Genomic DNA, 24,906 nt, shown 5'->3' with positions numbered 1-24,906 from the left:
ATGTGAGGCAAGCACTCTATCACTGATGTGGATTCCCAGCCCTTTTTATTTTGAGACAGGGTCTCACTAAGTTGCCCGGACTAGTTGAACTTGCAACCTACCTGCCTCAGCCTCTTAGAGTAGCTTGCATAGAAGTGTGTTACCACATCCTCTGGACCCTTCTTGATTTGATATAAATGTAAAATGAGCCATTTTCTGGGTCTGACCCTAAGATCAACCTCCAGCAATCCCAACGCATCAGCAATGCAGCTTCCTTCCACTGACCAACCAGTTTCCTCCTTAAAGTTGGCACGCTTCTTCCTGGGAAGGAGGTTAGAGAAGATTTAATAGTTACTGTGCCAACATGTATTAGACCCTGTGCAGGGTGCATTTACCATCTATTTTTCTATGAACTTTAACTCATCTTTCCATTTTACAGATGATGAAGCTAGAGCTCAGAGTCTAATAGTTTGCCTGCAGTCTCACAGTAGTAAACAGTTATACTGGATTGAAATCCAAAACTTGCCCCCTGTTGGACATAATAGGATATTGAGGCACTAGATGAAGCCACACCTACTAGAGTTCACAGCCAGCCAGGAGAAAACATGAAAATTTCAAAGTGAATCTCTGTGCACCTTAAAGTGGGAATCAGGAGACATAGATTCCAATCTCAGTGCCAGACATCATTGTATTGGGTTTCCTTTAGACTCCAAATCTCTGAGATGTCACTGCACACATGCAAACTACAAACTATTATCACAATCAATGTGATATCAGGAAACAAAAATGGGATCTAATTATAGATCCCATCACATGCTAAAACCTTGGTGCTTCAGCATCTTGATGCAATATGGAAGGCGAATACGTGCCTTGAAAGATTTGAGGCAAATTAAATGCTGTATGTACAAGAGTATGGTAAGTGGTTGTTAGTGTTGATAAAATAAATGGTTGTTAGTATTACTATACACAGGTTAGATACTGGCAAAATCAACAGCAAAGGTGTGAGGTAAAGACAATGACATACCAAAGTGCTTAATTTATGGTTTCAGGTGTCTTGCCTCCCATTGTGGACAAATATAATCTTTTAGTAGGTATAATTTATTTTGCTATTCTAACTCCTATGAGAATTAGACAGTGAGCTACTCTTGAAGTTATTACAGGAAAAAGACACAGAACCCCTGTGGCTAGGAGGGGGTAACAGTTTTATTGAATTATGGAGTGGGAGAAGACCTTGAAAATCATGGAGTTTTGTGGTCCTCAAGCCTAGCCAATCATCAGAATCACCTGGGAGTACTTAAAAATACAGATTCCTTCCCAGTTAGTCCCCAGAGAGATTCTGATTCAGTAGGTAAATCTGTGGTTTTCCTACTAGACTCTTGAACTCCTACACTGATGACTCCCTTTTCTTCTTGTTTCCACTTCATGCCAGGCTACATCCATACTTAAAAAATAGTTTTCTGACTAATTTCACTTCTGGGTAGCTACCCAAAGAATTGATGGCAAGACTCAAACAAATATTTGTATACCCACTTTCATTGCAGGAGTGGTTGAGCAAAATGTGGTAAAAACATCCAATGAAATATTATCTTTCTTCAAAAGGAAGGAAATTCTGACACATGCTACCACAGATGTCTTATAGGTAGGGCTTCCTCTTATGCCTCAGTATCTCATTGTGCCTAGGATGGGACTAGGGTCATAATAAGGGGTGATCAAGGAATGGAATGGGCACTGCAGATGAGAGGAGGAAACAGCTGGAATGTGGATGTTCTAAGTCAAGCCAGTCAGTCACAAAAGACAAATATTGGATGGACCACTTATATGAGACATCTGGAAGAAGCAAATTTATAGAGACAAAATAAAGTAGTGGTTGTTAGAGGATGAGGGAGGGAGGGAGGAATGGAAAGTTACTGCCAATGCATATGGAGAATGAGTTTGGGAAGATAAAAATTAATGTGATGGACAGTGGTGATGGCTGCTCAACAGTGTGAACATGCCTAATGCTACTAAACCATATACTTAAAAATGGTTAAGATGATAAATTTTGTAATCTATATTTTACCAAAAATAATAAAAATGAAAACAATAAACGAAGTCGATACAAAAATGAGTTTTCTGGTTGGAGGAATGGAGAGATTTGTTTTGAGCATCCACCATCAACCAGGTTCTCTAAGTGCTAGGGAGATAATACTTTCCCTTCCAAGAGCCCATACCCCTTTTATGGAGAGAGTGGCCAGAATGTATCAATGAAAACCACCTACAATAGAAAACTGGTCTGATAGCCACCTACAAAATGTTTTGTGGAGTCAGAAAAGGAAGCAGTCAACTCTTACAGGAAAGGCTGGGGATAGTGGGAACCACTGAAGTTTTCTCAGAGAAAGTAAAATAACATGGATGAATAAGGTCTGGCCTCCTCCTACTGACCTGGCACACTCTTTGGCTCCAGCCCCCTGCACCAGCCCCTCTGCTTCCAGGCCCTTTAGTGTCCTGAAGACTCAGGTTGAAATTCACCAGTTGTCTAACATTTTACAGTGGGCTTAGAAATTCTTCCTTGGACAGAAGTTTCTTCCTAGGCAGAGGTTAGGTCTTTCAGTAAAGTCTTTTTTTATACCTAATATTCTATGGCTATTTGTGTTTTGTTTTCATCCACATATCTGTTGTTGAAAAAAATGTTAACAGAAGATAATAAATAAAAAATGAAAAATAGAAATCACCTGTAATCCCACTAGCCACCTCCAGAAATACTGATACACACACAAACACACACACACACACACACACACACACTTCTAAATTAACGGGAACCATTGTGCATTATCATTTTATAAACTGCTTTTTCCCCTCCACTCTTTTTACCTTAAATGCTAACTCCAAGATGTTTGTGGTTGGAGTCAGATTCCAAAATTCATTATCCCCAGGCACAAATGCAATTCTCACACCCAAGTTGTCTAAAGGACTCAACTCCTGGAGGAGAAAGGCAGGGCCAGTGGATGGAAGAGGCTAGGTGACTAAGATTGAGGGCAATGTGAGAACAACGGCCTCTCTTCTCCCCATGCCTGCACCCTTCCTATTCTCTCCCCTCGCTGCTATCCCTCCAAACACAAGGCCCTGAAGTTCCAGCCCTTTGCAGTATCCCTGCCCTGCCAGGATTCAGGCACGGTGCCATCACAGCAGATGGACGGGCGAATAGGTAGTCAATGTTCATTTCTGTGGACAAACAGGAGTGCAAGCGTGGATGTCGAAAACAGGACTCCTAGGTAAGCATTTATCCTTCAACACCCAAATCAAGACAGACAGAGTCAGAATTCTAGCTGAGGGACAGATTCCCTCCGACCCAAGAGGAATAGCTGTCATGTCTTGGGGAAAAATGCTTTTGTGGAGAGCGAAGGATAGCCATGAGGCCAAGGAGCTCTCTGGTGGGTTCCCCTCCAATTCTGCAGAATCCCTCTTCAAGCCAAAACCAGCTTGTGCTGCCCAGCCGGTGCCTGGCTAAGCAGGCCATTAGAATGCAGCGCCTCACTCCGCAGGCTCTCCAGATACATAAAGAGTCCATAACATTTGGGCTACAACCCCAACTCATTATTTGCTATGAAAGTTTATGCAGCCACAAAATTAAATGGGAAAAGCACATTAGGAAGGGTTTGCAATCTTCTTAACTCATGCCTGACAACAGCAAAAGACCACAATGAAGCTGTCAGCTTTGTTATTCCCCTTCTCACTTTAAATCATAGCTAGTTCCTTAGGAGAAAGTTCCACACAAACACGAGCTTTTCACACTTTCTAGGGACTATGCCCCTGTACCCTGGGATCCTCCAAGAGAGTCATTTTTCCATGACTCTGCTTGAACCCTCTGTTCCAGCTGCCAATTTACACAAGTCCCTGGGGCTGATTTCTATGGCCCCACTGGGTAATGTTAAGCAGGATCTGAATATTCCCATTTACTCAAAGATTGGGTCTTTTATTGAGATCTTTTCTTTCACTAAATCATGGATTAGTTAACCATGGTTTCAAGGCCTATTTTTTCCATTGGAACACAGCCTCATATTGATGTGTTATCTATGACTGTTTTCACCCTACCAAGGGCAGAGTTGAAAAGTTACAACACAGATTTTTATGACCAATAAAATTAAAAATATTCACTAATCTAGCCCTTTGAAAAAGTTTTCCAATTCCTCTGCTATATCATTATATGTATCAACCTCTGTTGTTACTCTCTATAAAAGAATTATTTGTTTATTGTCGAAGAGACCAGAAAGCAATGGTTATATGAGAGTTGAGGGATTATGGGTAATTTTATTTTCTTCTTTTCACATGTGTGCATTTTCTAAAAATATTATGCTCTTTCTTATAGTTTAGAGGGTAAATTTAAAGAAAAGATGAATGGATGAATGCCTTTGCTATGGAAAAGAGAATCCACAGGATTGATTGCAGGTGTACAAATGATGCTTGCTTTAACATGTTTAATGCAGCTGTAACAAACTACCTATGATTGGGTAATTTATAAAGAGCAGAAAATTAGTTCTCACAGTTCTGGAAGCTGGGAAGTCCAAGATCAAGATGCAAGCAGTGGCATCCTCTGGTAAGGGCCTCGTCTCTGTTCCCAAGATGCCATCTTGACACCACAGCTCCTGGAGGGGAAGAACGTGGCAGAGGACAAAAGAGCAACTGAGTCAAATACTGCCTAAAGCCTCTTTATAAGGGCTTTAATCCCATTCATGAAGGAGGAGCCCTTACTCCTAACCAAGATTCAACACCTGAATTTTGAAGGAAACACATTCAAACCATAGTAATGCTAAAACCAGACAAAATTTTCCCATTTTCTTCCATGGGCAAAGGTAAATTTATTATGACATCAAGTGCAGGTTGTATATTAGGGTAGGTCATCTGAGAAGTGGTCACCAAGACATAAGAAAACTTTATTAGGAGAAGAGCCTGTGAGAGAAAATGAGGAGGGAGTCAAAGGAGGCGGAGATCAAAGCCACAGAGAAGGCAGCAAAGTTGGGTAGAGGTCTTTGAAAATGCAACTCATTTCTAAGAAGAGTTCAGCAAGGCTGGTGGGGAGTCCTTGAGTGAACCCCATTAGTCAGTAGAATCCTGTGTCTCCCAGGTACAGACCTGCTCTGTATCATTGGCAGCAGCCTTGGAAGGCCAGCCAGGATGATGCAGGGATGGATTTCCGAGGCCAGTTGCTGGGCCTCCAATAATTGGTCAGAGATCTAAGAGATACATAGTCATGGTCACCTTGAAAAACTGAAGACAATGCACACAAAAATATGTGATTCTTTGCAATAAATCATTTTAAACCCTCAACTTAGCATATAAATAAAGTCCTAAGGAGACACAGACATTTGGGAAGCAGAATGGACCCTATAATTCCCTATTTCAATCTCCTCCCTTTATAGATAGGAAGATGGCATTTCAAATAGTCCACCCCATAGAAAATGGTCCAGTGTCTTATTCAGCCTAGTCTAGTTCATATTCTGAGCATACTTGATTCTAGAACTTGAGTTACCCTGAGAAATGGCAAAGTCTACGGGGTAGAGAGAGAGAGATTTAGAGTGAAGAATGAGCCTAAAATATTGCTATCACTATTTAGCCTGGGCCCAGATTTAACAGTGATAAAATATTCAGGCAGAAGTCAAATGAAAACCCCATCCTCCGTTTCTTAGAGACATACAAAATATCAGACCACGGCTGGGTGTTAAGAGTTTATCTAGACTGAACCTTTCAATTTACCAGAAAAAGCTGTGAAGCTAAAGAAACAACGAAGTAGCATTTATTAAGCATCCACTCCCTGAAGTAGTACTACCAGCAGTGTCAAGATTCCACCAGTGCTGGGAGGCATAGTAGCAGAAGGAAGGCTAGTATGGAGATAGAAAAGATCAGTTAAAGGGTTACTGTAGCAGGAATAGATATAAGAGGGAAACTTACCACTTGGTCAAGCAAGAAAGCACAGAATCCAGGAACTGCAAAGGTAGACAGAGGTATTTCTAGACTGAGGGAATCAGAGGAAGAGAAAGCCTTTCACTAAGCAGGTCAGCAAGGACAGGTGAGGATAGAAGCTGGAGAGAGCAGAGAAGCCAATGAGTAAAACTGGACTTGTACAGGTTGAGATGCTATGGGGACATTCTCCTGCAGCCACCCAGCCAGGGGGTGAACATTTCAGTCTGCATCTAGGGACAGGGCTAGATGAAGTCTGATAAATAGTTGAGAGAGATCACCGAAGACTGTCCCAAATTAGTTCAGCAAAGCAAGAGTCACATTGCAGAGCTGGGAGTGAGAAGATTGAGAAAGTGGAGTCCAGCCATGAAGGGAGGGAGATGTGGGACAGTGGAATAACCATTTGAGGGGTGAAGGATGTAATTGGCCAACACTGGGCTTTTATGAACCAATTTTGCTGTTGTCAGGTCCTTGGATACTTGACCCTCATTTCTACACCCGCTCTAATTCCTGATACTTAAATCTGCCTAATCTGGTCTCCAGGAAACTGCATCCTGTAGAATTCAACGCACTAAGGATTAAACAGGATTTTGTGAGCAAGCCTCAGCACAACTATTTGTAATAACTTGCTGTAAAAGGATGCTATCAGAATCCAAACGACTCAGGATGTGGTCTCTTTCTGCCTCTATTCACAAAGACTTCATTTATGTCTTTTCTGAACCATTGCCTTATAGAAAAAAAAAAGGGATTGTAGTTAAAAGGTGTGTGTATGGCAAAGAATATTTTCTAATTTCATAATAAATGAACCTATAAGCATAATCATATCTTGGAACTCTCCTTCTCTCTTACACACACACACACACACACACACACACACACACACACACACAGATGTTATAGAAAGTCAGATGAGGTTTTTCTAGCTCTTGGATAATCATTATGAGTAGCAATAATACAGTTTTCGAAATATTTTTGTGTTGGCTTGGTAGCGAATCTTAACTGTAAAGATGTTAAGCAGTAACCATTATATTACAAATAAAATCTACACCTGTCTCTGTCTAAAATTATACAGTTTATTATTGTTGTTGTTGCTATAAGAGAAAAGCAACCCTATAGGTATAACCCTTCACAAAAGAAAAATATCATGCTGGCAACTCATTATTTCAGGTTGTTATTATGTTAGGTGATAGCTTCTAGGTGTGAGGCACATACCTATAATGATCACATTAAGGCAGAACCTCATTAATAATAGATGAGATCTGATTATATCCATTCCTGATGTTACTTTAATAACCTGTGGCAGTTTTGCAACAAAAATAATAATTTAAACCTTTTTGCTTTACAAAAAAATATTATTCTTGGCACATCTTAGTACCAAGCTGGAGAAAATAGGCTGCTTTTGAATCAAGGAGCAGTCCCCGACTTGAATTCTTTCTGGTGCCTTTTAATAGAAAGAATTGACATTTCACAGAAATAATAATAATTTTAGACTGAATTTCTGGCATCTTAGAGATTTTGAGAGAAGAGACCTGATAGTTTTTCATTGTTGGGTACAGTGATTTTGGTTTTTTAATAGGATACCATCAATTTGTGCATTCATACCAGACCCAAATACCTTGAATTCCCTGAGTGTGGTGGGTCCTGTGCAGATTCATCTGTAAGAAGGGAATGGATCTCCTATATAAAGCAGTTGGCTTGCTATTGCTCAGTATTAGGATCTTTTGTTGCTGCTTTTTCTTTCCTGGTTTTGGTTGAATGTTCCACCTCTTCTATAAGCACCATGAGGAAGGCTGAATGATGTCCACTCCACTTCAAAAAAAGAACTCCATGAATTACCTTAATATGGCAAATTAAATTTGCAGATGTTTTCTAGAGACGCTGAAATGGGGAGATTCTGTCATGTAACTGGGTGAGTCTGGTATAATTACAAGGGCTCTTATAAGGGAAGAAGATGGTGTGATGACAGAAGCAAAGACTAGGATACAGATAGAGGAAGGAGGAAGAAGCCAAGGAATACAGGCAGCCACTGGAAGCCAGAAAAAAAAAAGAAACAGATTCTCCATCCAAGGCCTACAGAAATTAGCAGAGCTGCCACACTTTGATTTTAGTCCCATAATAATCATTTCAAACTTCTGACCTGTAATTTACAAGAGAGGAGATTAGTATTGTTTTTAGCCACCAAGCCATTTGTGGTAATTTGTTATAGCAAAAAATGGAAACTAATACTAACATACCCTGGGTTTTTCTGTTTGTTTCCTTGATCCCTCTTTTGAGAGGAAAGATTGTATAAATGAGAGGAAAAGAAAAAGAAATTCCAACAGATATCATTTTAATCTATGTGAGCTTGAATCAAGAAATCATAAAATCATAAAAACAATAAAATAATTGGGAATTAACCTAACAAAAGAGGTGAAAGATTTATATAATGAAAACTACAGAACCCTAAAGAGAGAAGTTGATGAAGATCTTAGAAGATGAAAAAACATACCCTGTTCATGGTTAGGCAGAACTAACATCATCAAAATGGCGATATTACCAAAAGTTCTCTATAGGTTTAATGCAATGCCAATCAAAATCCCAATGACATATCTTGTAGAAATTGACAAAGCAATCATGAAATTCATATGGAAAAATAAAAGACCCAGAATAGCAAAAGCAATTCTAAACAGGAAGTGTGAATCAGGCGGTATAGCGATACCAGACTTCAAACTATATTACAGAGCAATAATGACAAAAACAGCATGGTACTGGTACCAAAACAGGCGGGTGGACCAATGGTATAGAATAGAGGACACAGAGACTAATCCACAAAGTTACAACTATCTTATATTTGAAAAAGGGGCTATAAGCATGCAATGGAGGAAGGATAGCATCTTCAATAAATGGTGTTGGGAAAACTGGAAATCCATATGCAACAAAATGAAACTGAATCCCTTTCTCTTGCCATGCACAAAAGTTAACTCAAAATGGATCAAGGAGCTTGATATCAAACCAGAGACTCTGCGTCTGATAGAAGAAAAAGTTGGCTCCGATCTACAGATTGTGGGGTCGGGCTCCAAATTCCTTAATAGGACACCCATAGCACAAGAGTTAACAACAAGAATCAACAAATGGGACTTACTCAAACTAAAAAGTTTTTTCTCAGCAAGAGAAACAATAAGAGAGGTAAATAGGGAGCCTACATCCTGGGAACAAATTTTTACTCCTCACACTTCAGATAGAGCCCTAATATCCAGAGTATACAAAGAACTCAAAAAAATAGACAATAAGATAACAAATAACCCAATTAACAAATGGGCTAAGGACCTGAACAGACACTTCTCAGAGGAGGATATACAATCAATCAACAAGTACATGAAAAAATGTTCACCATCTCTAGCAGTCAGAGAAATGCAAATCAAAACCACGCTAAGATACCATTTCACTCCAGTAAGATTGGCAGCCACTATGAAGTCAAACAACAACAAGTGCTGGCGAGGATGTGGAGAAAAGGGTACACTTGTACATTGCTGGTGGGACTGCAAATTGGTGCGGCCAATTTGGAAAGCAGTTTGGAGATTCCTGGGAAAGCTGGGAATGGAACCACCATTTGACCCTGCTATTTCCCTTCTCGGACTATTCCCTGAAGACCTTAAAAGAGCATGCTACAGGGATACTGCCACATCGATGTTCATAGCAGCACAATTCACAATTGCTAGACTGTGGAACCAACCCAGATGCCCCTCAGTAGATGAATGGATAAAAAAAATGTGGCATCTATACACAATGGAGTACTATGCAGCAATAAAAAATGACAAAATCATAGAATTTGCAGGGAAATGGACGGCACTAGAGCAGATTATGCTCAGTGAAGCTAGCCAATCCTTAAAAAACAAATGCCAAATGTCTTCTTTGATATAATGAGAGCAAATATGAACAGAGCAGGGAGGAAGAGTAGGAAGAAAAGAGTAACATTAATCAGTGACATGAGATGGGAGGGAAAGGGAGAGATGAGGAAAATTGCATGGAAATGAAGGGAGACCCTCATTGCTATACAAAATTACATATAAGAGGTTGGGAAGGGAATGGGAAAATAAACAAGGAGAGAAATGAATTACAGTAGATGGGGTAGAGAGAGAAGAAGGGAGGGGAGGGGGGATAGTAGGGGATAGGAAAGGTAGCAGAATACAACAATTACTAAAAGGGCAGTATGTAAAATTATGGATGTGTAACCGACGTGATTCTGCAATCTGCATTTGGGGTAAAATTGGGGGTTCATAACCCACTTCAATCTAATGTATGAAGTATGATATGTCAAGAGCTTTGTAAAGTTGTGAACAACCAATTAAAAAAAAAAGAAAAAAAAAGAAATCATAAAAACAATGGAAATCATAATTTTCCTATTGAAGATAGTTTGTGAAGGGTTATGGAAAATAACATCCCCAAGGCAACCTCAAAAAGAACAGAAGGTCAGTGTGGCCCAGGAGAGGAGGGGAAATAAACATTAAACCTCTCCTAGTAAGTCTTCTTCCAGTAACAATGGGTCCTGAAGAGAAGAAGCCCTGTAACCTTCTCCCAGAGTCAATTAGTCCTGGAAGGAGGAAACAGAAAATAGTGAAACTCTGGGGAACAGTGAACCCCCAGGAAGAAGAAGAGCACTGGGTGGGATCCGAGTTTTCATCTCTCAGGATCTGAGCTCCTATCTCATCTCCTCCTGGTAACAATGAGTATCCAATTTTTTACAACTGCTTTCCTGAGTTAAATTTTTAACCTGCGCAACTAGTTTCCTGACTGTCTGATTGGCACATCCTTGGTCTCCAATGATTAAATCACCTTCATTGTACCCTACAAAACTCAAACCCCTTCCGTAACTGGTGGCCATTTTCTACCAGAAAGTGAGCCCCTCCAGTGCCTGATTGATTGAATCTACGAATAAATAAATGTCATCAGCGAATCTGTTGAGGTCTGCACCTGTCTAGGTTATTTGTGCTTATGATTTGCTTATTATAGAAAATATAGAACAGGAAAAAAGAAGAAACTACCATTGACATTCTGCTATTTTTCCATCCAATCTCTTTATGTGTTTTTTGCAGACTTGAGTATGCCAGGGTATGGGAAATAATCACGCACAACAGGTATTTGTTGCCATTCCACAGACGAGGAATTTGAGGTTCATAAAAGTTAAAGCAATTTTACCTGGTCATATTGCTCATGAAGAACAGAGCCAGGTTTCCCTTTGAACCACAACAAGTGAAGTCATTGGGTGGTAATTAAACTGTGAGGGGGAAGATCCATTAATTTTGATGTAGGCTTTAAGATCCTACTGCCAGAGATAACCCAAAGAATCAGAAGCTTTTGAATAAAGTGCCAACAAGAAGGGCCCATCTTTTTTTCCTCAAGTTGACTCTAGTATTAACAGCCTGGTGAGGTTGCGGGGACAGTAGGTAGCTGTATGAGATGAAGACATTATACGTTAAAATCCCCTTTGGTCTCATCAGCAGAACTACTCCATCACTAGAGCCAAAGGGAGGTAGGATTCTTTTTTTTTTTTTTTTTTAAGCTTCATGGAATCCTCCAGATAAGTTCACAGGGTGCTTATGTAAGAGGTGAAGCATCAAACAATACTACATTACTCTATTTTCTTCCATTTAAATGTACTTTATTATTATTATTATTATTTTCTTTTCAAAGAAAAATTGGAAGTGGGGAGGATGGCAGGATGCAAGGAGGGAGGGGAGTTTGTCAAGCCCTCTGCAATGGTAAAGGTTGATTAACATGCTCTCATGATTTTGCATATTGGTTAGTCTATAGGCTTCTTTTCTATTATTATTCATTAAACATTTCTATTTGCATCAAGCAGTTGGGAATTGCTTGCATTTAACAGTTTAATGCCTGTGTAGTCAGTGATGTAGAGAAATTAATGTAAATGAAAATAAATTGAGTATTATGCCCAGTAGGAAAGCACCCCAGCCTGTATCCCTCATCTAATTCACTGCCTAAGCCAGAATGCAGAACTTCCTAATGCACTGTAATTTCCTCATTGTAAGGTGCAAAATACAGCTTCCATTAATGGTCAATTTGAAGGATGTTTCATAAAAAACATCCACATCCTGTGAACTACTTGGGAAGCTAGTGTCCTCTATATGGGTTCTGGCTGGAACATTCATCCTAAAGGCAATTTGGGGAGAGAGACAATAGGCAATAAAGCTAAATCATTCAAGAGACATCAGAGGGCTCTCCTCTGCGCCTGGGTGGTAGATCTGGGCTGTGGCCAAGACTGTTCTGTCTATTTAGAGTGACTTCTCCCTCCTTCAAGGTCATTCTCCCAGTAAAGCAGAAAAGGAAATGGGGTTGAAATTGAAATGAGATCTCTGAACCCTGTACACAGAATGTCCAAAGCTTCTGTGCGTCTTACATTTCTCTTTTTATGTCACAGTCTTATTCCTCATATTTCCATGGTGGGGGTTCTTGCTGTTTCAGGGAACATGAAAGGATTTACTTATGTTTATGTTAGGACCCATCAGTTCAGAGGAAAAATGGATACAGAAAAGACTGGAAGGAAAATTATTGTCTCCAAGTTATAGATAACTATGAAAAGTATATTATTATACATTCTTCTGTATTAGCCTAATTTTCCCCAATAAACATTTATAATTTTTATAATTAGAAAAACATTTAATAAAATATATTATATCTTGAATCACTTTTACTTTACTTGAAACAAGGAGATTTTTTGACTAACTGGTCAATCATTCACACCTTTCACCAAGATTTATTAAGTACCTACTGGACCCAATTCTCTGTTAATGCTAGGACTACATAGATAAATAGGACTTTGTCCTTACCTCAAAGAGACATTTGGTCAAAATATAAACAAAATTATTTTCTTCCAATAATTTATTTTGCATTTTATTCTATGCTGGATACTTGCCATTTTCATGCTTTACCTCATTTCTTCATCTGTAAAATGTAAATAATATGAGAGTGGCTATGAAGGTTTACCTTTGGAGCACAGAGATAAAAAATGTAACATGTGCAGGAAAACATTAGTGCCAGAGAAATTATGGTTCAAGGCAAGCGACTCACCCGAGAGGAAAATTCAACCAAGAGATTTTATTGGGGGGCTGCCCCAAGGTAAGAAAAGGAGAGGAAGAGAGCCGCAGCAGCGTGAGCCAGCAAGCTTCAGCTTAAGAAGGGTTGCTTTGATGATGTGGCGGGTGCTGATTGGCAGGGTGACTCAGGAACCAGCGAGTGAACACTTTTGACTTTGGTGCCCTTCAGCTTGGCACCCATCGGAGAGGATGGGGAGGGGTAAGGGATAACGTGATGTTCTCCTCCAGAGCCGGAAACTTAACTTCAGCAGGAGAAAACAGATGGGGGAAATAAAACCAAAAGGCCAGGTCTCCCACACACGCAACATGTGGAGTAGCTGTTCTCAGAGGTGCTAAGCCAATCAATAAGACCCACCCATCTTGGATTGTGCTGACATTTTCTAATTTTAATTGTGAGATTGACTTTGAGAGTTCTCTCACAACCATGATTTTCCAGAATGTAAGTTGGATGACACTGAGGAAGTTTTCTTAAGTGACCAATTAGACAACTTGTCACTTTAATGTGGAGTTATTGAGTTCTAGAAAGTTTCCCATGTACAGGAGTCTATAATATTAAAAAAAAAAAAAAAAAGCAACTTCCACCCATGAACCTCTTTCCCCTAATATCTAGGACCCACTGGACCTAATGGATAAATATATCCCTTTTATTTTTCAACTCAGCCAATCTACCATGGCCCTGAGCAGTACCCATAAATCCACCTATAATTTATTAAAGACTTTCAGGGCACTCTATTCAACCAGTCCACACAGACAGCATGCTTTGTTAAAAAAATGATCCCATCACCAAAAATGAGAAAATACAACTCAGGGCCACAATAGGTTTTGAGTGACTGCATTTAAATGTTTATGAACTGGAATCCCAAGTATGTCTTGGTGCTGACAGGAGAACAGATCTGCATTTAGCCACAATTGATGGAATGTGTATCCAGGGACAGTTATCAAGAGACCACTGAACATAATATCATCTACAAATTTCCCTGCATTGGAGGACCTGCAACTTCTAGGGTAAAATTAAAACTAATACACACTCAGATTTTCTGTATGATTTTAATTTTTTATTAGCTCTTGCTCTTTTTGCATCTTGAGTCCTTTTATGAAGAAATGCTTCATGAGAACACCACTTGGGAACAACCCTATCATTAATATGTTGTTTTTCACTCTGTGCATATTTTTACCCAGGGTCCAGTAGAGGAAAGAGAAGTAATACATAGATTTCTTTATAGGGAGTAGGAAGAGTGAATCACTAAGAATGCACAACTCCAACATCAGAAAAATCTCTGGGGTCTGGATAAGTAAGAAGAGTGGCTACTATGGCTTGGATACATCTCCCAGATTTATGTATTGGAAATTTAATACCCATTGCAAAAGTGTTGAGAGGTGGGAACTTTAAGACCTCATATAAAGTCATGAGGGTTTTCCCTCATGAATGGATCAACGCTACCATTGCAGGAGTGGGTTAGTTTTCCCAGGAGTGGGTTCCAGATTTAAAAACAAACAAACAAACAAAAAAACAACTTGAGGTCTGGCTTTTTTCCCTTCTTTCTTGTCCTGTCATTTTTTCATCTCCCACCACGTGAGGACACAGTAGGAAGACTCTCACCAAATGTTGGCACCTTGATAAGGGACTTCCCAGCTTCCAGGACTGTGAAGAATAAATTTATTTTCTTTTTCAAATTACCTAATCTGTGATATTGTATTACAGCAACACCAAATGTTCTAAGACAGTGGCTAAACAAGACCAAGAAAATTTTGAGCCTTCACTGGACTTGGTATCTTCCAACATTTTCTAGACTGCCAATGACAAAACTAGAAAGGCCCCCTAGATTCCAAATGGACATGTTATATTCTAGGCAATCTGTTAGACAATATCACTTCTATTATTGCCCCATGCAAAGGGCTCAGACTTTAAAGGAAGGAGACTTAGCTATCTTTTGTAATCAGAGAATGTGACAGAACCTGAGAAGGTGACTTCTAGGATTGTGAGACCAAGTGTGAGAGGTCAGTTGGCCAATCATGTGAAAAGAACTAGCCACTATTTGAGAGCTATCACGAGTGTTCAGAAGTATTTCCAGTGGCTATGAAAATAGAAAGAGAAGAAGAGCAAGTTACAAGTCCTAGGAGAACCTTGAAGGTGACAAATATGCTAAGGTCATCTCCTGGGATGCCTGCACAGTGTGATATCTGTTACTTTGAAAATAGACCATAATCCTCAGTAGGACAAACCCAGAAGCTGAACTGTGTTAGGATCCTGAGAATGAATCCATATCTTGCAGTAAATAAGTTGAAGAAACTAATGTGTAGAATCAGAATACCAACATATTTTTTCACAATGAGAAATTAGTACCAAAAAGGCTAGAATACATAAAGTCAACTTTACCATTGTTTTATGACCCTTTACACGGATTTGTGTACTTAAAAATAAGTAATAGAAAACCAACTCAAATTTCATTAAATAATTTTTTTAAATTATTAACTTATATAACTTAAAAAAAATCTGTAGTATGGAGTTCTTCAGACAAGACTTGATCCAACACCTTAAGACTATCACCAAGAATTATATTTCTGCCCATATATCAGTTCTATATTCCATTATATTAGTACCCTGCTAGTACAACTGCTCATGGCTATATAATGGCTATTAGCAGCAGTAAGATGATATTCATTTTTCTATTCAATTTTGGTAAAATAAGGAAGGCTTCTTTCTGCCCTTCCATCAAATAAAGATTCTAACCTTCACCTTGATTGGACTAACTTAGAAAAGAATCTGTCCAGTGAACTAATCTCTTAGTCAGAGGGTTGATTTAGGGTTTGATCAATCACTGTCTGTGAACCAATCACGGTGACAAAGAGTATGGGTTTATGGCTTATCTCTGAAGTTTAGGGATGGCAGTATCCCCCAAACTGCAATACAATGCTAAATAGTATAAACAGGATGCTCAGGAGACAACTAGTTTTACATATGTTAGGGAGCCACACCACAATCAGAAGGTTGATTTGTGAAAATGGAATCAGAAGAAAGAAAGCCAGACACACAAAATGTTTAATGACTTCAAGGTAAATAAGAGATGCACCTAACTCTCTACATGGGTGTCCTTGCTAAGGGTACTAGAAAGTCCACTAACTTCTGCTTTCTCAATGTGCCTGATAATGAAATGAAGAAGAGACAAATGCTGTATAATTCCACATATAGGAGGTACGTAGAATAGTCAAATTTATACATATAGACAGAAAGTAGAATGGTAACTGCCAGAAGGTATGGCAGGGAGCAGAAGGAATTGTTATTTAATGGGTTAGAGTTTCAGTTTTGCAAGATGAAAAGAGTTTGGATTTGAATATTGGTGATGGTTACACAACGATATGAAAGTACTGAAGACTACCAAACTAACTCTCCACTTAAAAATGGTAAAGATGTTGTGTATGTCTTACCACAGTTTAAAAAATGAATGAATGGTGTGTTATGGGCAAAACTTACAGACCTTTTAATTGAACTTAGGAATCTGTAAAGTGTTGCACATTTGTTTTAAATTTGAAAGAGCAATAATTGCTGCAAAAGTGATAAGGTCAAACACAACAATGACACACAAAGAAAACATGTCAACATTTATGCTCAAGGAATTCCCCTAATATCTTACCATCCCCTGGTTAAAGCTGGATATGTCAGAATTAAACCTGCATAACTGGAGACCATTTAAATTATGCTGCAGGAGACAGAGCTCCAATGTCCTGCCACTTCAGGTATTTATAGCTGGGAGATGACAGAGATCACCTGACCCAGCTGCTTTGAAAATGAGCACGGCCTTGCCAGAATGAAAAAAAAAAAATTGTTCTCAGGGCCAGTCTTCTGGGAAGTTTGAATATCAGCATTGGAGCTAAACAGTAGAACTTCAGGCTCTCTCTGCAGGATCGGCTTATTACAAGACTATTGGAGCAGAAATTGCTGGAGGCATCTGGTAGAGAAACTGGCTTGCCCCTCCTCACCATCCCATATCCAGGTGCTTAGAGGAAGCTTCACTGGAGCCCCCATGTGCTAACCAAAATATGCACCATATTTAAAAAAAAAAAAAAAAAACATAGTATGACAGAGAAAAAGACATCATTGGTAGCTGAAGTAGCACTTCCAAGGCCTGGGAAAAGAACTGTTGGCAATAGAACAAGCCAAGGGTGAAGGAAGTTTACAGTAAGTGTGAGTGCCTGGTGGGGTCTAAAAGGCATGCAAAACTGTAACCAGGCTGTGGTTCTCTCAGCATGAGGAATGGTGCTCCATAGAGCTCTTCATTACATTTACTTTGATTTCTTTACTATGTGGGTACTGCATATCTGGTAACCAAACTCTAAAACTCCATGTGGCCACTCAGCTAAAGTGGCTGAAGAACAGTTATGGATATTCCCACAAAAAAGTAGTTCTAACATTTATAACTAAAGGATAAATATTTCACTTCTTAATAATTCTTATAGAATTAAATGCCATCATCTTCCCTTGAATTACCATTTTTTTACAGGAGGGAATAAGTCCTTCAGAGGAATACAAAATAAAACCCGGTGGTGAATTAGTGTTTTATGTTTTATCGTGAGTGCAATACTTAACACACATGTTGTTGTTTTTTAACAATGGTTTGCATTATTTCTGGTGGCAAAGTAACCTCAGTGTTTTGAGGTTTAATAAGTGTAGGACATGGTGGCAAATTCTTTATATACATCAGTTCCTCCAACTCTTAAAACACAGATCAGTGCCATCGTTAACCAGTTTACAGATGAAGAAATCAAAGTTCCAAGTATTTAGTAACTTGCCCAGTATCACACAATTAAGTAAGAGTAGAGTGTGATTCAAACTGAAATCTGTCAGAACCAAAACAAAAACTAAAAAAAAGCTCCTATTCTTAATCATCATCATGGTTAAACAAAACTGTTTATTTATTGGACCAATGAAGCCTTGGTGAGTTTTCTACGAGAATACTTCTCTAGGGGAATCTAGACAAAGCTGGATGTTGGAAAATGCATAGACTGTTTACCTTTTGAGTGAAATAGATGCCAAAACTTTCATCAGAAGAGGAAATGGAAACTGCATTTCTAATTCATGAGTTCCCATGTTTCCAACCTGAGCTTTTGAAGCCTCCTTCTAATCAATATTACCTATATAACACAGAATTTAGGCAGAGGTTAACAGGCCTGGATTCAAATTTCAATTCTCCTTAGATCAAGTTGCCTAATTCCCTTAGTCTCAGTTTTCTTATCCATAAAATAAGCATTATAATAAGGTAAGGTTATTAGTTCTTCATTTGAAGAAACTTCGCTGGGGGTTTTTGTCTCTGAATATGCTTGTCATTGGTATAACTTTGTTGGCAAATTTTTCATGTTTTACCCATTTTTAAAAATTGGATTGTTGGTCTTCTTAATGCTGAGTTTTGAGAATTTTTAATATAAAATGAAACCTACTTGTGCATGAATGTTCATAGCAGTTTTACTGGTAATAGCCTCAAACTAGAAATAACCCAAATAACTATCAAAAACTAAATGGAGAAACGAATTATAGTATATCCACATAATAGAATATTATTCATCCATAAAAAGGAATGCTACAACATGGATGAATCTCAAAATAATTCCAGTGAATACAAAAAGACAAAAAAAAAGTGCATGGTATATGATTCTATTTATACAAAATTCTAGAAAATTCAAACTAATGTACAGTGACAGAAGCAGATCAGTAGATGCCTACAACAGGTAGAGGGGTATGAATGTTTAAGAGAAGAGAAATATAAAAGGGCACAAGGAAACATTCAGGTATGCTGGATATATTCATTGTCTTCATCATGGAGATAGTTTCCTGAGTTTATATACACTTGCTCAAATGTACCAAATGATACTCTTTAAATATATGCAGCTTATTGTATATCAATTACATCTCATTAAAGCCTGTTAAACTTAATAGCATCCAATATTCACCTTTGCCCTGTGAATTGTTCCTGATGGAGAGGAGGGGTATTGTGTTAGCTTTTTGTCTCTGTGACTAAAATATTCAACAAGAATAACTTCAAGGAGGAAAAGTTTATTCTGACTCGTGGTTTAGAGTTCAGTCCATTGTCAGCCAACTGCATAGCTCCCGGCTTGTGGTGAGGCTGTATATCATGGCAAAAGAGCATGGCAGAGGAGAGCTGCTCACCTCATGATAGTCAGAAAGCAGAAAGAGAGCATGGAGCCATGGACAAAATATATAATCGCTAAGGCACGACCTCAGTGATTCACTTCCTCTAGGCACACCCCACCTGTCTATAGTTCCCACCCAGTAATTCATTCAAACTATGAATCCACCAAATGGATTAATCCACTAATTCAGTTGCAGCTCTTATAATCTAATCATTCCCACTCCTGCATTAATACTGGAACTTTGAGAGTCACCTCATAACCAAATCATAGCAGATCCCCAGTAGCCATGCTTGTACTACATGCCCCTGCCTCTCTGACCAGAGCTGATGCACCTGATGGAAGATCACTAAAAATGAGAAACAAAGTTGTTACTGTTCTAAAGATCCATGGTGTTCTGCTTCTAAGATCCTGGAGTTGCTCTGGCTTGGTCCATCCAAAGACTTGTTGTTTTAATTTTCAGATGTCAGGACCTCAGTGTTCAGTCAACATAGTCTACCCAGAGTTGGTTTATGCTGTCAGCAACCTTGGGGGTGGGGGACATGAAATTAACATTTAATTCATTTTACTGATATATTATCATGCTTTATATAACACATGGCCATATCCCTATTCAAAACAGAATGTTCAACCAGCAAGGTGAGTCATTCATCCATACCTTCATTTAATAAAATTTTATCCAATGGTGACTTATGTGCCAGGCACTATATATTTTAATACCTCACTCAAATTGTACAACAGCCTATATAATGATCTCGTATTCACAGGTGAAAAGGCTCAGGTTCAGGGGTTCAATAACTCACTTAAAGTCAAAAAGTTCCTAGTAGGTACTATATCCAGGATTTGATACCAGGTCTGTCTAACTCCAGAAGCCAAACTTTTCTCACTGTCAAAATTCTGTTCCCCCATAGTAGTAAGTTCTCACAATAGATAGAGAGTTCCTAATGTCCAGGCATTGTGGCTTGTGGCTTTGCAATCCAGGGATCCCATGATGTTTCCTTCATTCAGCCTCAAGACTAACAAGTGTCAGCTTACTGCAGCACAAGGGTGTGTCTTTACAGGGCTCCCCCTGGAAACGGCTGAATTATTTATTCTGGAGGGCACAGACAAGTGGGGTCCTTCCCCTACCCTATGTTGATATCTGCTACCTAGTAACCAAAATTACAGTTGAGTGACAAAGGGCTAGCAAAATTCTGAAACTAAAAATGATCAACCAAAATCACAGGAAAGGCCCAAGCAATGCCACCCCGAGACATGAGTCAAAAGATAATGGGGCTATAATATTCTTCCCAAGAATCCATTGGAACTTGGAACACTTATGAAAACCTTAGGCTTAAAGCTATACTTTTTCATGGCTGCACCACCAATAATTTCAATTGCAGTGGCTCAGGTTAAAGCCAGAAACCTCACAATGCTTTCTTTTCCTCAGGGAACTAAGTCTAATAGAGCAGGAGGAGATTTTTACTTGCATTTTGTAGAGATTTCAGTATAGTTTAAAAGTTATTACTCTTGGTAGGAGGGGTGGGAAGATGGCGGCGAAGGGAGTGCATCACCCCAGTGCGCCGCGTCACTGTGCGGGAGAAAGACGAGGTGAAACAGCTGAAGGCTATCTTGTTGGGAATTTCCAGTGAAATTGAGGTGCTCCAGAATCTAGTGGACGGATTTCCATCGCGCGAGGTTCGGCTGCGGGGTCTCGGACGCGGGCGATTTCTCCGCATGGAGGGTCGCGCCCCGCAGCTGGAGTCTGCGGCGCACACTGGGAAGCGGCGAGGTGCCAGAGCGGGGGTGCAGCGATGCAGATTCTGGGGGCTCCTGCCAGTGGTGCAATGGCCGTGCTTACTGCTGAGTTCCGGCTTTGAGACAGAGGAGAGAAGCGGTCCAGTTCGGTTCTCGACACCGGTCGGACCACGGAGGAGGACAGCAGCCGCCATCTTGGAGAGCTGATGTAATCATCCCTGTTTTCTACTGATCTCAGCTCATTCAGCTACAGAACAGGTGATTTCAGGCTGGTATTTGCCTGCGTCTCGCAGACAGATCGCTCAGGCTCGGGGCTGGAGAACCAGTGGAGAATACTCCTAGGGGCTCGCTCCTGGCAAGGTGTGCGCCGGGCTCTGAGCGGCCGGATTCTGGTTCCCGGGGCTGCTTTGGCCCAGGGCTGGGGAACCTGCAGAGACTGCGTGTTGAGGCCAGCTCCAAGTGGAGCGTGCGCTGAGCTCGGGGCGGCTGGGTTCTGACTCCCGGAACAGTTTGGCCCGGGGCTGGGGAGCCCGCGGGGACTGTGTCTTTGAGCCTGCTCCCAGCGGGGCGTGCACCGAGCTCGGAGAGCTTGGAGCGGCTGGGCTCTGGCTCCCGGAGCTGCTTTGGCCTGGGGCAAGGGAACCCACGGGGGTCGCTCCTTGGAGCCTGCTCCTAGCGGAGCGTGAGCCGGGATCAGAGAGGCCGGGTTCTGGCTCCCGAAGCTGCTTTGGCCCAGGGTTGGGGAACCTGTGGTGACTGCTTCTCGGTCCGGGTTCTGCTGGGTGCTGTGGGGGCCAGGGGGGCAGAGTGGAGCTGCCACCTGCGCCCAGAGCAGGCCAAGTGACCCGCTGGCGTGGTATCACGACACCCCAACTGCAGCTGGGGCCGAAGAGAGTAGCCGCCCACGCCTAGAACAGGACCAGCGACCCGATGGCACGGTAGCCAAGTCACCCCATTTGGAGTAGGGGCTGTGCAGAGCCGCCGTCTGAGCCTGCAAGGTAGGCAGACCTGCGACCCACTGGCAGGACAGGCCCAGTAGCCTGCCAGCGTGGTGGACACGTAGCACCGAGGCAGTCACGTCACACTTGTTGGAGTGGGGGTGGAGCAGAGCCACCGCCCGTGTCCGGAAAAGGCCCAGCGACCCGTTGGAGAGGCAGTCAGGTACCCCCACTGGGAGTGGGGGCTGAGCAGAACTGCCGCCCGAGCCCGCAAGGTAGGCAGACCTGCGACCCACCGGCGGAACAGGCCTAGAGGCCTGCCAGCGTGATAGACATGTCACACCAATTGGAGTAGGGGCCGAGCAGAGCCGCCGCCCACATCCCGATCAGGACCAACGACCCAAGGGCATGGTAGTTACGTCACCACAATTGGAGTGCGGGCAGAGCAGAGCCGCCACCCGCGCCCGCAGAGTGGGCAGACCTGCGACTGACCAGCATGATAGACAGATCACCCTAATTAGAGGAGGAGCACAGCCACTACCCGCCCTGCAAGGGAGATTTTCGAACTATACAAGAGCAATATAAATAAATAGGGGGAAAATTTCAAAAACACAACAGTTTCACCAAGCAGAAAGAAATGCGAGCAGTATGAAAAGACAAGGAAAGAAAGGACCACAAGCAATGCAGGTCAACTCAACTATGGAAGAGGTAATAGCTGCAAAAGATGGAATGTCAGATAAAGCGTTCAGGACATACATGCTTCAGATGATCTGGAGTCTCAAGGAAGACATGAGACAGCAAAATCAGACAATGAAAGATCACTTTGACAAGGGACTACATAAACAAATCCAGGAAGTAAAAGATCAATTACACAGGGAGATAGAGGTAATAAAAAACAAACAAATACAAATCCTAGAAATGCAGGAAGCAATAAACCAACTTAAAAACTCAATTGTGAATACTACCAGCAGAGTAGATCACTTAGAAGATAGAACATCAGACAATGAAGACAAAGTATTTCAACTTGAAAAGAACATAGACAGCTCAGCAAGACTGTTAAGAAACCATGAGCAGAACATCCAAGAAATATGGGATAACATTAAAAGACCAAACTTAAGAGTCATTGGGTTACAGGAAGACCCAGAGCTCCAAACCAAAGGAATAAACAATCTATTCAATGAAATAATATGAGAAAACTTCCCAGACTTGAAGAATGAGACAGAATCCCAAATCCTAGAAGCCTACAGGACGCCGAATGTGCAAAATCATAAGAGATCCACACCTAGACACATTATAATGAAGATGCCCAACATACAGAATAAGGAGAGAATTTTAAAAGCTACAAGAGAAAGGAAGCACATTACATTTAGGGGTAAACCAATCAGGATAACAGCTGATCTCTCAACACAGACTCTGAAAGCTAGAAGATCCTGGAATAACATATTTCAAACACTGAAAGAAAATGGGTTCCAACCAAGAATCGTGTATCCGGCGAAATTAAGGTTCAGGATGGAAGATGAAATTAAAACCTTCCACGATAAACAAAAGAATTCGCAGCTAGAAAACCATCTCTTCAAAAAATCCTTGGCAAAACATTACAGGAAGAGGAAATGGAAAATAACAATGAAAACCAACAGTGGGAGGTAGGACAGTAAAGGGGGGAAGTAATCAAAGAGGAAAACAAATCAGGTTTAGTAACATTAATAAACAAATATGGCTGGAAGAACAAACCATATCTCAATAATAACCCTAAATGTTAATGGCTTAAACTCACCAATTAAGAGACACAGGCTAGTTGAATGGATCACAAAACAAGACCCAACAATATGCTGCCTACAGGAGACGCATTTGATAGGAAAAGATATACATAGACTGAAGGTGAAAGGTTGGGAAAAATCATACCACTCATATGGACTGCGGAAACAAGCAGGAATGTCCATACTCAAATCTAATAAAATAGATTTCAAGCCAAAGTTAATCAAAAGGGATAAAGAGGGACACTACATACTGCTCAAGGGAACCATACACCAACAAGACATAACAATCATAAATATATGTGCCCCAAACAATGGTGCAGCTATGTTCATCAAGCAAACTCTTCTCAAGTTCAAGAGTCTAATAGACCACCATACAATAATCATGGGAGACTTCAACACACCTCTCTCACCACTGGACAGATCTTCCAAACAAAAGTTAAATAAGGAAACTATAGAACTCAATAACACAATTAACAACCTAGACTTAATTGACATATATAGAATATACCACCCAACATCAAGCAGTTACACTTTTTTCTCAGCAGCACATGGATCCTTCTCAAAAATAGATCATATATTATGTCACAGGGCAACTCTTAGACAATATAAAGGAGTAGAGATAATACCATGCATCCTATCTGATCATAATGGAATGAAACTGAAAATCAACGATAAAAGATGGAAGGAAAAATCATGCATCACTTGGAGAATGAACAATAGGTTACTGAATGATCAATGGGTTTTAGAAGACATCAAGGAGGAAATTAAAAACTTCTTAGAGTTAAATGAAAACACAGACACAACATGTCGGAATCTATGGGACACATTGAAAGCAGTTCTAAGAGGAAAATTCATTGCTTGGAGTTCATTCCTTAAAAAAAGAAAAAACCAACAAATAAATGATCTCATACTTCATCTCAAAATCCTAGAAAAAGAAGAGCAAAACAACAGCAAAAGAAGTAGAAGGCAAGAAATAATTAAAATCAGAACTGAAATTAATGAAATTGAAACAAAAGAAACAATTGAAAAAGTTGACAAAACTAAAAGTTGGTTCTTTGAAAAAATAAATAAAATCGACAGACCCTTAGCCATGCTAACGAAGAGAAGAAGAGCGAGAACTCAAATTACGAGCATATGGGATGAAAAAGGCAATATCACAACAGACACTTCAGAAATACAGAAGATAATCAGAAATTATTTTGAATCCTTATACTCCAATAAAATAGAAGATAGTGAAGGCATCGATAAATTTCTTAAGTCATATGATCTGCCCAGATTGAGTCAGGAGGATATAGACAACCTAAACAGACCAATAACAATAGAGGA

General features: G+C 40.3%; 1 protein-coding gene across 4 annotated transcripts in view; it reads right to left on the bottom strand.

Annotated features, from left to right (window-relative positions):
* The window catches only part of CAAP1 (caspase activity and apoptosis inhibitor 1), a 460,161-nt gene that overhangs the window by 333,738 nt on the left and 101,517 nt on the right, over positions 1–24,906 (bottom strand). For 3 of the 4 annotated variants that reach the window (XM_081264029.1, XM_081264030.1, XM_081264031.1), the window contains exon 6: positions 4,503–4,604. In XM_081264029.1, the coding sequence (XP_081120155.1) occupies positions 4,503–4,604 (102 nt within the window). Of the gene's footprint in view, positions 1–283; positions 301–4,502; positions 4,605–24,906 lie in introns of those variants that run through there. The other variant, XM_081264032.1, reaches the window with a different exon arrangement.

Source organism: Spermophilus citellus (assembly GCF_964194105.1).
Source record: "Spermophilus citellus genome assembly, chromosome: 2".
NCBI lineage: Eukaryota > Metazoa > Chordata > Mammalia > Rodentia > Sciuridae > Spermophilus > Spermophilus citellus.
Note: the sequence above shows the minus strand (reverse complement) of the source record. Positions and strands in the feature narration are given on the sequence as shown.